Source organism: Cercospora kikuchii, assembly GCF_019650295.1.
Source record: "Cercospora kikuchii DNA, contig_00004, whole genome shotgun sequence".
NCBI classification, from domain to species: domain Eukaryota; kingdom Fungi; phylum Ascomycota; class Dothideomycetes; order Mycosphaerellales; family Mycosphaerellaceae; genus Cercospora; species Cercospora kikuchii.
This window is the reverse complement of record NW_025408585.1, coordinates 3,930,303-3,942,723: the sequence shown is the minus strand read 5'-3', so window position 1 is coordinate 3,942,723 and position 12,421 is coordinate 3,930,303. Positions and strand designations below refer to the sequence as shown.

Below are 12,421 nucleotides of genomic sequence, written 5' to 3'. Positions count from 1 at the left end.
ACTCCAGGAATCTATCAACTAGTAACAATGCCCGAGCAATTTCGCGACGGAAGCTGAAGCGCTATGAGACAAGCCAATTGTCCTAGCCAAGCCTCTGCAAACACCTGTTCCGAGAAGCGCAGTGAGGATTGTCGGGCGCGGAGACGCATAGCAAAGGCGTCATGGGGCGATAGCGAAAGAGCTTTGTGGAAGCCCGAGGCGAATTCTTCAGGCGTAGAGGCGTGGAAACCTGGCAAGGATGTCAGCGTCATATCATCAAACCGCTTTCCAGTTGACAATTCACCTGTCGGCTCCCCATCAATCTCCACGACAATGTCGTACTTGGGTCCACCACTATCGTTGACGACCGCGATCAGACCTGCAGCCTGGTATTCCACGACTCCGATACCAAAGTGCTCGTTCCACATGCCATTGACTCCGACCGAGCTGCTCTTCAAGTACTCCACGACTTGCGAATATTTGGCGTTGACGACAAACTCAACACTGTCCTTGACTTCTTGAGCCTGTAAGCGAAGTTTGTAGACCTTCTTCTCGTCATCCGTGTCGTTCCTCACACTACCCACGAGGATGAGCTTCGGCCTCTCCTCCGCTGATGCCGTGCTGTAATGCTCTTTGAGGAACAAGTGGAAAGCTTTGATAATATCCTCATGCTTCTTCTCGGGGCGAAATTGTGCAATGTAGAGAATATTGTTCGTCCTGCTCTTTTCACTTGCCTCATCGACTGGTATCTTTTTCTGGAACTCCTCGACAGGGCATGGTGGGTACACGACCTGAATTGGGTGCTTCATGTTCTGCTTCGTTCGTGCTCTGCCCCATAGCTCCGAGATGTGATTCTGCGTCCAGGTAGAATTCGTCATTACAACGTCCACGCTACCGCCTACCCATCGGTACAACGATGCAAAGCATTCCCAGTATGTCTGCTTCGCTCGCCCTTTCCAGCCCGAACCTTGCCCCGCATTGAGGCCTTGGTTGCCAGTGGTGTTGTGAAGAGATTGCAGCATGTCTGTCGATATCGTCGGATAGTGCACATAAGCACCTGTCGGCACTTTGGGAAAGAGGAAGCGGCACAACGCCAAAACGAAGCCGTATCCCATGGTGTCGACGAAGATTTCAGGTACGAGCAGGTTGAATGCATCCCAGCCCAAGATGAGACTGCCTATGGACTGACCGAGCAGCGTGAAGTGTGGCCATCTGCTCGCCAGGACCCAGTCTCGTGTCTGTAGGTATAAGAAGACGACCTTGGCAGGATTGAGGTCGATATCGAAGCGGTCGCGAACGTTGGCCAGTATCTGGTCTCGCGTCGCATCGTTGTCGCCGGTGTAGACGGCACAGAGAGCGTTTGGATACCGTCTCTGCGTGGCCAGAATCGCAGCAAAGAGCACCCGCTCCCCACCACCTCCTGCATTACAGAAGGGATGGAAGAAGCCAATCACACCATTGAAGTGGGAGTCGGAGCTGGCAGAGCTGCTCGGCACAGGTGTCCTTTCCCGGTCGTCGCCATCCTCGTCTGAGACCTTATCCCACTCGCTTGACAGAGAACTGCTCGACGAGGCTGCTGTTTTGCGACCGGCTTTCTCTGTCTTCTCTTGCTCACGCTGTTCCTTCTCTGCACGTTCCAGCAAAATATCCTTGCGATGCTGAGTCTTACTCTTGATGACCAGTCCAGCGATCTTTCCGACCTGATATATTCCCAACGGTAGGAGACTACCCAGGACCACGACGCCCAGCAGTAAGCTGAGGATGGTGAAGACGGCCATGAGGGGCAGCCAGCGGCGGATGCAACGCTTGAGCTCTTTGGGTTTGGGTTGGCGCCAGAACCGCTTCTAGAGGTCTCTCGATGCAACAAGGCGAGCGCGCTGCAGCAGCGTAGGCATGTTGTGGTAGCACTAAAGGCGGTTTGTGTCGCTCACGGCATTCGTGTCATCTTTTAGGGGAGAGCAAGCAGTGGAGTGCGGGAGACAACGTAGGCGGTGATGGCATCACATGCAACCACGGAGATCATCCGCGACATGCAGGGCTGAAGCTTAATACATCGCGAACTTCCTAAATGCCACGTGAATTCTGATCACCTCGACGCTCTGCCATCTCTGGGCGCGCCGCCATGGCATCGCTGCTGGGCTCACGCGTGACCACAGCACAAGTCCTCCAGCTGCCGCCCGCCATACGAACCTCCATCTTCGCCCACGCTTCCCCGCGGCGAACCTTCACCTCGACTGCTCCACGACAGAGCACCGCCGTAGACGTTGTCACCGCCGTTCCCTCAGCCATCCTCGACAGCGTCCACGGACTGGGCTTGCCATGGTGTTATGCAATTCCCTTTGCAGCCGTGCTGGTGCGATGCAGCGTCGGCTACTTTTTGGGGGCTAAGCCTGCTCGCAAAGCAGCCATTATCCGCTCATACCTAAGGCCTCTCATTGTCAATTCTGCGCTTCAGAGGACCAACAAGGATACCTACAAAGCCGTACTTGAGGCCGAAAGTAGGGGGGAGGTGGTGACCAAGGATCATATCCGCAGTAGATATCGCCTACAGGGTTGGTTGAACGGAATACTCGAGACTCAGAGGATAGGCAAAAAATTCAATGCGCCTCTGTTACGGCCCTCGAGCTTCATTAACTTCGGTCTGCTCCTTGCCTTTAGCGAGACCATACGTATTAAGTGCGGGCACAAAGAGGGACTGCTAAGCATGATGCTTCGTCCTTTGGAATGGTTCGCTGCTGATCCCAAGAAGGGCCCACCAGAGCCGATGTTGAGCTACGAAGAGGCCATGGCACAGAGAATGGAGCAAGCGCAAGCAGCAGCAGAATCTCAGGCACAAATGTTAGCGGAAAACCATCTGCCATTGGATCCTAAGCTCACAGACCCAGCGTACCACTTTGAGCTGCTGGGCAAGGCCTCCAAAATCTACGCCGAGAACCTCGACCCGTCGATGGTCGTTGAGGGCTTTTCGTGGGCACAGAATTTGGCCATGCCAGACTCAACATTCATATTACCTGGTCTGTTGGGCCTCACGATCCTCAGCAGTGTCTTCAGGGGCAGTGGCCAATCGCACACAGTCGCGAAGCCCGCGTCTCGCAAAGTCGATACCAAGGAAGAGGAAACCGCAGCATCAAAATCATCCTCACCGGCTCTCGACACAACCAAAAGTCCTACTCTCCAATCTACTAAAAGCGCCGGCAATCCGGAACAGGAACTGCAGCGCGACCTGCAAACTCGCCAAATCAATGCCGCATTCGCAGCTGCCGAGAAGCTTCGTGCAGAAACCAAACAGCGAAAGGAATTCGGCACTATCCTCAGTAACTGGACCATGAAAGAGCGATTTGGACTTTTCATGGCAGGCGCATTCTTCATCATGGGTACCACAATTCCGACTGGAATCTTGTTATACCTGTTGCCCAGTGTCGCCGTGGGACAGCTGCATTCGAGATGGCTGAATCAGAAGTATCCCGTGCCGACCGCTGGTGAGCCGTGTCGGAGGCCGATGAGGATCAAGGTCAGGCGCCCGGGGTTGTGAAACTTTGTAGTAAGTGGAGAAGCTACAAAACGAAAGAGACCACGACCTAGTAGGTGGAAAGCTCCTGTGAGCCAGATCGCAGAGACATGATGCTCTGGATATCTGCGCTGGACATTTGGAAATAAGCAGCCGGCATGCCATGTCGCCGGGGAAAAGTCCTGCAGCCAAAATACAGGGCCTCGATGGCCCTCACCAAACGAAAGGTCACAAGGCAACTTGATGACTGTCGCTTGTCCTCAAGCCATGGTCAACAGACACGACTGTTGTGATCCAGCCAGGTCAGGCCCGAAGAAATCGAATACCGCAAAGATGACACAACGTCACCAGAAAGTGTCCGATTTGAAAGGAACTACACAATCGGGATTGGACATTTCTTGTGAAGGCGCAAATGATCGGCCTTCACGAACGAGCTCGGAGCACACGTTGCGCGACATGATCTACATGCCGAGACTCATGAGGGCAGACAACATTCCTCTGACATTCTCACGCTCGACCATAGGAAGGATGGGCGGCGTCTTGTTCGTAAGCACAAGATCCCGAATGACCCTCTGCAGACGCCATCAGTCCTGTATCATTTGGGGCGAATAAGATACATCATGAAACGCGCGCAATGAGTCTCGCAGAGAAGCGAGAGTGGGCATATAGAGATAGATGAACGACCAGAAGAATTCATACAGGCTCATATGAATTCGCTTATCATTATCATACCAGTGCTATCGTTCACTCAAATCTACAAAAACGTATGCACTGTTCCGTTCATTGCCTTCCTTGCTATGCCTGCTTGTCCAAAAGCGCATACATGCAAGCTCTCGGCTTGCCTCGATAGCGAGCAGACCCATCACTTCCAAGGGCTCGCACCTGTCTACCCATCAGTAGTATCCATCGCGTCTCCCTTCACTCTCTCCGCCTTCTTCTCCTTCCTCCACGCATCAATCTTCTCCTTCAGCTCCACATTATCCAGCACCTCCTCGATCTTCAGCGGCACACGATTGAATGGATCTGTGGGGTCCGAAAGCAAATGCGTTCGAATCGTGCTGCGATCCACCACACTCTTGCTGCTTGGCAGGATCACCGGATCCGTCATCAAGATGCCCAGCAGAGGATCCTCGAATTCCTCAGGGATCTCGCCCAAGTCAGCTTCTTCTTGCTCATCCAATGCCTTCGCTTCAGCGACTTTCTCGCCGAGCGTCTCCCATGTGCGCAGCTGTTCAGGAGATTTGAGGACGGCTGTCCTTAGAATTTTCGTGGCTTCCACGAAGTTCGCGGGTTTATAGGAACGTCCGTCACGGGCGATGGCGTGGATGAAGTCCTGCTTTTCAGAGAGGTTGATGTAGACGGTGACGATGTCGGAGAGGAGGCTCTTGGGGTGCCATACGGCTTTGAGGTCATCATCCTTGATGACGATGTTCTTTCGTCGTGGTCCGACCAGTGTGTCGAGGTTGTAGTCTAACATGTCTGCGAGACGGGTGACAATCTCCTGCATCGTAAAGGCTTCGGCGAGAGTTTCTGTGAAGAGGATGAGAGCTTCCATGGTGGAGGAGGTCAGACCGAGGTAGCTCTTGGCTCTGCCTTTGTGGTCTTCGAGTAGATCCTGCTTCTCCTTTCGTTGCTCGTCGTTTAAGTCTTGCATGATGCTCCCGTCGGCCAATTCCTTTGTGAGCTCATTCACCTTAGCCAAGCTGGAGAGAGACTCATCAAGAACGAAGGTGACGTCGTTGACCATCATGTTGACGAACTGAACGAAGAATGCCGTATTCGTTCTTGATTCGATTGCCAGGTTCTCACGATATTTCGTGTTGACCCATATGCGCTTGACGACCTGAAATATCTCGTAGCGAATGTTGAATTTGTCGAAGAACTGTGTGTGCGTGCCAGTATTTTCTGCCTCAATGTAGAATCTCATCAAAGCGTGAAGCAGGTGCGTATTGGCAAAGTCTGAGCCAAGCAGCTGGTCGTGCAGCACACCTGGCCTGTTGTTAGCATACGGCATGATGCCGAAGAACAGGATAGTCACAAGACCAGACTTCACGCCTGGGTTCTTGACATATTCGCTGCTGCGTAAGAACGCAATGGCGAATTGCACAAGCTCCGCTGTCTGCGTAGGCACAATAGCCTGTGGCATATTCGAGGTGACGAACTTGAAGTTGTCCACAACGCCTTCCAAGAAGTATTCAGGAAGGCACTTGAAGACATCCGGCTGTTGTGTCGGCAGCGGAAGTCGTAGTTGCTCCTTGGGCAGATTCTGGCCGCTCGCCAAACGCAGCAGCCAGACAATGACGTATCGCATAAAGTCCATGGAGGCCTTTTGTGTTGCATCGTCGAGCAGGACGCCCGTCGTAGCGTGAATCGTGCTCCACATGTCATCGATCTGTTGTTTGACCTTGGCAACATGTTGCTCAAACCGCTGTAGGTACCGTGGGTCGCTCACGTATTTGTGGCGTTCCTTCTCGAATTCTGCCAGATCCTGTTCGTATCGCTTTACGCTCTTACGCATCGTCGTCATACGCGTCTGTGCTGCCTCAGTGCCGTAGTGGTGTGCAGCTACTGTCAAGAAGAACAATTCGGAGATGAAGTTATTTGTTCCTTGCGCGGGTCTCTTATAGAATTCTTCACTCGTCGCCTGGTCTGCGTTGATTTTCGTCTCGTCAGTAATGTCCACGCGTGAATTGCGACGCAGGTAGTCGACATCTATGCGATCGATCTTGCCAAAGCTGGCGTCGATGAAAGGGCTGCAAAGACGATCCAGAACAGCTGTGACGTTGACCATGAAGCCATCTGAAGATACACGCTTGTAGTCGACACGCATCGCTCTCTTGTGGTGATTCTTGTTGACGCACATCGCAAACCAATCCAGTATGCGGCCTCGCGTGGCAGGACCCGCCTTGACGATGCCATCCGCTATCAGAAAGAGCTGTTCCTGATGCGTCTTCAACGTCATGCGCGTGGCACTCTGTTGCCAGTCAGCCTTTACTATGCCTATGACGTTCCATAAGCAAGCTGCTTACCTGTGCATTCGCAATGAACGCCTTGTCGCGTGTCTTGGGCGCGGAGAAGTAGCTGCTCGCCGCAGCTTGCTGCATTGGCGACAAGCGGAAGAAAGGTCCCAATATCGTCTTCGACTCGATTTCCTGTGCTTCGACATCAGGCGCCCACATCTCCGACTCAGTCACAGCATTCATGACCTTTGGAAAGCGTAGCAGGTTGCGAATGGCGGTGATGTAATTCGTATAATCAGCCAGCATATCTTTCTGAGCAAGTTGTTGACTCAAGACTTCTGCCGCGCCGACAATCGTCTCCTTGATGGTATCGTCTTCCTCGAATCTCGACACGGCCTCGGTTAGGAAGTCTGTGCAGATGCCGTGATCGGACTCTGGATCTGCTAGTAAGTGGTCCACAAGAGCATTCGAGGTTGGCTCAAAATCAGGGAACATATCTGGCATGGTGATGGCAAAGATGCAATAGCCCATGCTCACCCGTCGAGCTTCCCTCAACACGAACGTTTTCTCCTCGTTACCACTGTGTCGTGGATCTTTGCTCGCTCGAACAGCGCGCTTGAAGCATTGCAGGAAGTATTCGAAGATCTTGCCGCGCGGAGCATGGCTCGCAGCTTCCGTCAAGATGCTATCGGAGTTGTCCACTTGGAGCAAGTCTGCACCATCCTCCTTGACTCCCCCGAGAAATGCCAGCTTGTGGCCATGAATGTCCTTGGTCTCATTCTGGTTCAATGTGACGCGATACACCTGCTTGAGAACTTTGTCCTGCCACACCTCGATGGTCTCACCCGGGCGATTCGTGGAGCGTGATTGTGGCCGCTCTGAACCGTCTCGATCACGTTTGACGCCCGGCGACGTCTGGCGCGGCTTCACCGTGATCTTGACGGGCTCTTTCGGGGGAGGAGCTGACACTGCTGCAGGCTTCTGAGCTTCCAGATTGTTCAGCAGCTTACTACGATCGATAGGTGGCGTCGCTGGCTTGTCGTCGGCACCGTCGTTCGCAGGCGCTGTGTTCGCCGAGCTCGCATCGGTCGTTGTAGTGGGAGGAACCGCTGAACCGTTCGAGTCGGAGGTATTGGCGGCAGTAGCATCTGAGCGACCAGCACCACCGAGCTTTGCCAACCGCTTCGCACGGATCTATCACATGCAACGGTCAGTGCATCATCGGAGATACGTAGTAATGGATCGCACTACCTTCTCCGCGTCTGACAACGTATCGTCCATCTTGGCTGACTGTCTCTTAGCGACAAAAAGACAGCCAAATGGGCGATGGATGTAAGGAAGAGGGAAAATGTGGTAGTTCCGCGAAGTTATGCGGGACTGGAGCGCTGACAACGACGAAGGTTATGGCGTAGCTGGTGCCTTCACGTCGGATCGGAGAAACTTCGGCCGAACTTCACTTCACAGTTCCCTCGCCTTCTGGTGCCAGCTTGCTTTGTCATCTCACATCGCATGACGACGGTGCTACAATATCCAAACTACGTATTCTGACGAACTAGTACTCTTGGCCCTTCATTGAAATCCTCAGTCTATGTGATGTTCTGCAATGGAGCGCCTGCAGAAGGAGGTTCGAGAATTGTGCTATTTCACCACAAAGCAAAAGCCGCTGAGGAGAAGAGATATTCAAGATCGCGTCCGAGCCATATGATGTCCTCTTTGCGCACAGGTTGGAGTTGTCAGTATGGACGAGTAACCAGGACGAAACTGTGCTCTCAAGGCATGGTGCCGGACCGTTCAAGGTGCATTCATTACCCCTCATAGACTATAGAGCATCGCCCACCAGGCTCTCAACGCGTACTCAATACTCACGCACGGAGGAGTAATGTGAGTAGCGCCAACAGAGCGATCAAATCCAACCGCAAGACGTGCTCAATACAACATGCTGGAACCATATTTCAGCAGCTCTACCTCCGGATGAGACTTCTGGTACCAGAAACAGCCATAATACCTGCAGCTCTCGAATGAGTCCTGAGTTTTGACCGTCGTGCTTGTGGAAACGTTGTCAGGACCACGGCTAATCGCAGCGACCATATCCCTTAACACCGATCGTCTGTCCTTCCACGTCCAAACTCCAATGATGAAGGCCACATCCGCTCCGGCAAGTACCTATTGGCATTAGAAATTCGTTTGTGGAAGCCACCGATCATGCTTAATAGCACTGTACGGGTATCAGTCTCGGTACTCGCCACTTGTTACAGCCAGCTCAGTACATACCACGACGTTCAAGATCCCCTGTATGGTTTGGGTTGATGCGTCTCCAGCATTGGCAGAAGTTTCGTAGTCCGAAACAAACAGCGGCCCACACGCGGTCACAGGCGTGGGATCATCGCTTTCACCAACACCAGCACAGTCTGAAACAGTGCCATTGACGCACCACTGATTGATAGAACATGTTAGCATTTCACTATGCGGCGCCACAGAATGGAAAGCACCAACGTACCGCATGTGGTGTGAAATCTACCCAAAAGCTTCCAGGTCCAACCAGAAAATCGTAGCTCAGCTGGACACTGCTCAGAGCTGGAAACTGGCGATCCGTCCTGGTCTGGAGCATCTCGAAAAATTCATCGTACTGAGTCTCAGCAGCTGAAGTGCCGTTGATGGTCCGGTTGTTCTGGAGTATGTCTGTTTCAACAGCGAAGTTCTGCGTGCAATATGTGTCATCGCTGCACTCCATATCCGCACTGATCTTGCGCGAGTTCCGGATTGTCGTGTAATTCGCATGTAGATCTATTGAGCAGCTGGAACTGGATTGTTCCTGTCGAGGTGTGAGATTTTTGGTGGTGGAAAGTGACGGGATGGTTTCGCTGTTGGCGAATGCTGTGAAGCTTAGGAGGAGGAGCCAGAGAATTGATTTTGTTTTGACAAGTCGTCCGGATGCAGCGGATCTTTGATCGCCGGAGAGAGAATTTGTGTTGTTGCTCTTGATGCCGTCTTGACAGAAGGGGCCCAATCCTATCAGAGCGCTCGCGTTGTGGTCTTTAGCCAGACAATCGACGAATTCGTTGATTTCGAGGTTTGTGCTGCAGTACTTTTTGCATTGATACTCTGAGACGGGACCGCCGCCTTCGCAGCAAGACTCGAGTGCTGTGTTGTTGGTGGTGGTAAGTCCACAGACTCTGCTGGCAGTGGTGTTTGGTAGGATCAGTGAGAAATATGGGCTGGGATCGCATGAAGTGTTCATGTTGGGCGGAATAGGTCAGTATGTGACGAGGGAACTTGGGAGAAGTGGCTTGTCTCGCGGAACTCTTCTCTTTTATTCTCCACATGCAGTCGGTGGGCAAACTACATGAACAGCACCGGCCAGCATAGTGACGTTCTCATGCATTGTTGCACAGCAGCCTCCTCAACGGGGCCATATTACAGCTGCGAATGGTAGCCTCTGCTCAAGGTGGACGATCAGCATTACCTTAGCTCATGCACAGTCAAACGCACCTGTGCAGCTTAGTAGACCGAGATGGAATTTTCTCCGACCTATCAGGATGAGTGATACGCCCATTGACAAAGTAATGCGGCAGGTCGCAACCCACTTCGGGTTGCTTCTTTGTGTTTGTGGAGTCCACAGTGGGCATAGCACATCGCTGCCTTTTGGCGAGTTATCCTTAAGAAACCAGATCAGGCTGATTGGTGATAAACTTGCTCGTCTTGTCCGGGCTTTGGATGCTGAGACAAAAATACCTGGTGAAGGCAGACATGAGCAGTCGTTGAGCATAGAGGCTAAAGCGCCAGAGCTCATTAGATCTCAATTCTCATCCCATTAGACGTTTCAAGACGCCAAGTTGTCGGGAGCGCATACTCCGGCATAGCAAGCTCAGACCAAGGCACAAGCGGCGCAATTGTACAGTGGCACGCTGTGATGGCGCTTTGGTCCTGCATGAGTGTCGCCAACAATATTCCAGGGCCCCATAATTGCCATACTGAAAGTAGTAGTTTTCATGTACGTGCCTCAGTCTTGCAGCTCTCGGAGATGCCGAAATCTTCGATCATCTTGGTAGTGGAGATGCTGTGCCTCACAGCGGCATGACCAGGACTGGAGGCGAGCCTGACAGGTTGACAGATACTCTTTGGCCATTGCCTCGCGTAGAGCGTTGATGCAGCCAGTAAAGCCGTCCTCTTCCCTCCATCACTGCTGCACAACGTGGTTGCATGTTGCTCAGGAAGAGATGTCCGAAGAAGCTGTAGGAAGCTCCCATCTTGGCGAACCGGGCCATCAATGCCGCTCATTCATCCTCAAGCTTCATTATTCACAGTCAAAAGGCACTCGAGCACTTGCGAACGTAATGATGCGCGAAAACAAAAATTGCTCTACACTTATGTGTTTCGTCTGGAACGTGATTCGGTACATGCGGTATCTCAATATCTGCTTCAAAAGGAAATTCGGTTACTGTTGTAGTAGGCGTTGTAGTCAAAGGGAAAAAAGGAGCCATAACCAGCAGGTCAGTCAAGTCAAGCGGCCCTGCACCGCCAAGGACAAAAGACAAAAAGTCCTTCAATCATTCTTTCTCTTCTCGTTCCTTCGCCAGGTTGCCCATGCTTCTTCAATGAAAAACATTACGCTTTCGAAATCAAGGATGCGTAATGTAGCGAGCAAGCAGAGTTTCTCTCAGCTCGCGCAAGATCCGTTCGAGCATCACAGCGGGTTCCATGCGCCCACTTTTGTTTTATGCAAAGCCGGCATCCTGCTTCAACTTTTCTTTTGTTCTGCTGTCATTCTTCATGCCACGGTTACGTTGCCATGTTTGCACAATCCCGCACCTCGTGTTGTGTAGATCGCCACCTAGAAGGGCAACTAGAAGAACAGGTAGGCAATCAGAAAGCTCAGTAGAGCGATTGCTGCCACGATTTGGACTGGTACGCCGCCAGGCGCAGGTTGGGCGACGGCCGATGGCGCTCCTTTTGTTGTGGTAGCAGTGCTGCCTCCTGCGTTGCGCTGTCTAAGCCCAGTCGCTTCAGCGGCCTTGGCTCGCAGATCTCGGATCGTGTCATTGGCTGCCGCCAGTTGTCGTTCAAGCTCGGCTTGGCTCACACCGGTCGCATTGGATACAGCGGCGGTGGCAGAGTGTAGCGTAGATTGCGATTGGGCGAGGTCGTCTGCAGGTGGAGGACTCTTCTCGAAATTGGAGCTCGAGGACCCAAAGTTGCGTGCGGGCGTGACGGCGGCGGGTGAGGGCGATGAGTATGCCGGGGGCTCGTCGTGGTGGGAGACTCCGTTCGGTGCAGGCGAGGGAGAGGCAGCGGCGCCCACACCAGCACTGCCGTCTGCTGGGAGGAAAGACACGCGAATCTTCTTCTCTTGGATGCTCGACTTGGCAGTCTGCTCGATGTTGGCCCAGACTTGGGTGACGTTCGCGACCTGCACATCAGCGCCAATGGCCACGGACTGCACTAGGAACTTGTCGCGGCATCGTGCGTCGAGCGGAGGGTCCTCCTTCATAGCCTGGAGGAGCACTTGAACTTCGACATCTCCACCAGGGTCAATGCGGCCGGAGTTGGGTCGCACGCAGTACCTGTATAGCAATCAGTGTCCCTTTCCTCCTCATACTAGATGTCATCCAAACATACTGCTTGGGCGCGGTAGTCTTGACTTTGAAGGCGACAGGATCGCTATTGGGGTTGTGCAGGCGGAGGACCTGGCTGACTTCGTGGGTGAAGGGGCCTGGGGCGCATTGTCAGTTTTGCGGAACGCCTCGAACGGGCATAAGGTGCAAGACGAACGCTTGAAGCCCAGCTCCTGCGGCGTCAAATCCACCGACATGTTTGCGAGATTTGTGGTGTTGTTACGTCGGTAGCCGGCAGTCCAGTGGGTGGTTGGGGAGGGCCGAGGCCGTGGTATAGGCGCTGCACGTGGTCGGCGGTGATCGGCTGGCCGGTGGTGGGTGTTGTACGTGTGTAACAGGAGAACGGCGCGGCGACGTCAGGC

At 53.1% G+C, this 12,421-nt stretch overlaps 5 protein-coding genes across 5 annotated transcripts; 1 reads left to right on the top strand and 4 right to left on the bottom strand.

Annotated features, from left to right (window-relative positions):
- Window positions 1–14: 14 nt before the first annotated feature.
- Window positions 15–1,757, bottom strand: CKM354_000775500 (alpha-1,2-mannosyltransferase ALG11; the record flags this gene model as incomplete). The annotated part of the gene is made up of 2 exons (XM_044803112.1): window positions 15–229; window positions 284–1,757. The coding sequence occupies 2 exons, from the start codon at window positions 1,755–1,757 to the stop codon at window positions 15–17; spliced, it is 1,689 nt and encodes a 562-aa protein (XP_044659047.1).
- A 344-nt stretch (window positions 1,758–2,101) lies between these two features.
- CKM354_000775400 (uncharacterized protein) lies at window positions 2,102–3,511 on the top strand (the record flags this gene model as incomplete). The annotated part of the gene is made up of 1 exon (XM_044803111.1): window positions 2,102–3,511. The coding sequence occupies one exon, from the start codon at window positions 2,102–2,104 to the stop codon at window positions 3,509–3,511; it is 1,410 nt and encodes a 469-aa protein (XP_044659046.1).
- Window positions 3,512–4,373: 862 nt separating this feature from the next.
- On the bottom strand, window positions 4,374–7,728 carry CKM354_000775300 (ubiquitin-ubiquitin ligase UFD2; the record flags this gene model as incomplete). Its single annotated transcript, XM_044803110.1, has 3 exons — window positions 4,374–6,461; window positions 6,517–7,641; window positions 7,699–7,728. 3 exons carry the CDS (start codon window positions 7,726–7,728, stop codon window positions 4,374–4,376), a joined length of 3,243 nt encoding a protein of 1,080 aa, XP_044659045.1.
- A 945-nt stretch (window positions 7,729–8,673) lies between these two features.
- CKM354_000775200 (uncharacterized protein) lies at window positions 8,674–9,685 on the bottom strand (the record flags this gene model as incomplete). Its single annotated transcript, XM_044803109.1, has 2 exons — window positions 8,674–8,880; window positions 8,945–9,685. 2 exons carry the CDS (start codon window positions 9,683–9,685, stop codon window positions 8,674–8,676), a joined length of 948 nt encoding a protein of 315 aa, XP_044659044.1.
- A 1,605-nt stretch (window positions 9,686–11,290) lies between these two features.
- On the bottom strand, window positions 11,291–12,256 carry CKM354_000775100 (uncharacterized protein; the record flags this gene model as incomplete). Its single annotated transcript, XM_044803108.1, has 3 exons — window positions 11,291–12,008; window positions 12,064–12,157; window positions 12,217–12,256. 3 exons carry the CDS (start codon window positions 12,254–12,256, stop codon window positions 11,291–11,293), a joined length of 852 nt encoding a protein of 283 aa, XP_044659043.1.
- Between the last annotated feature and the right edge of the window lie 165 nt (window positions 12,257–12,421).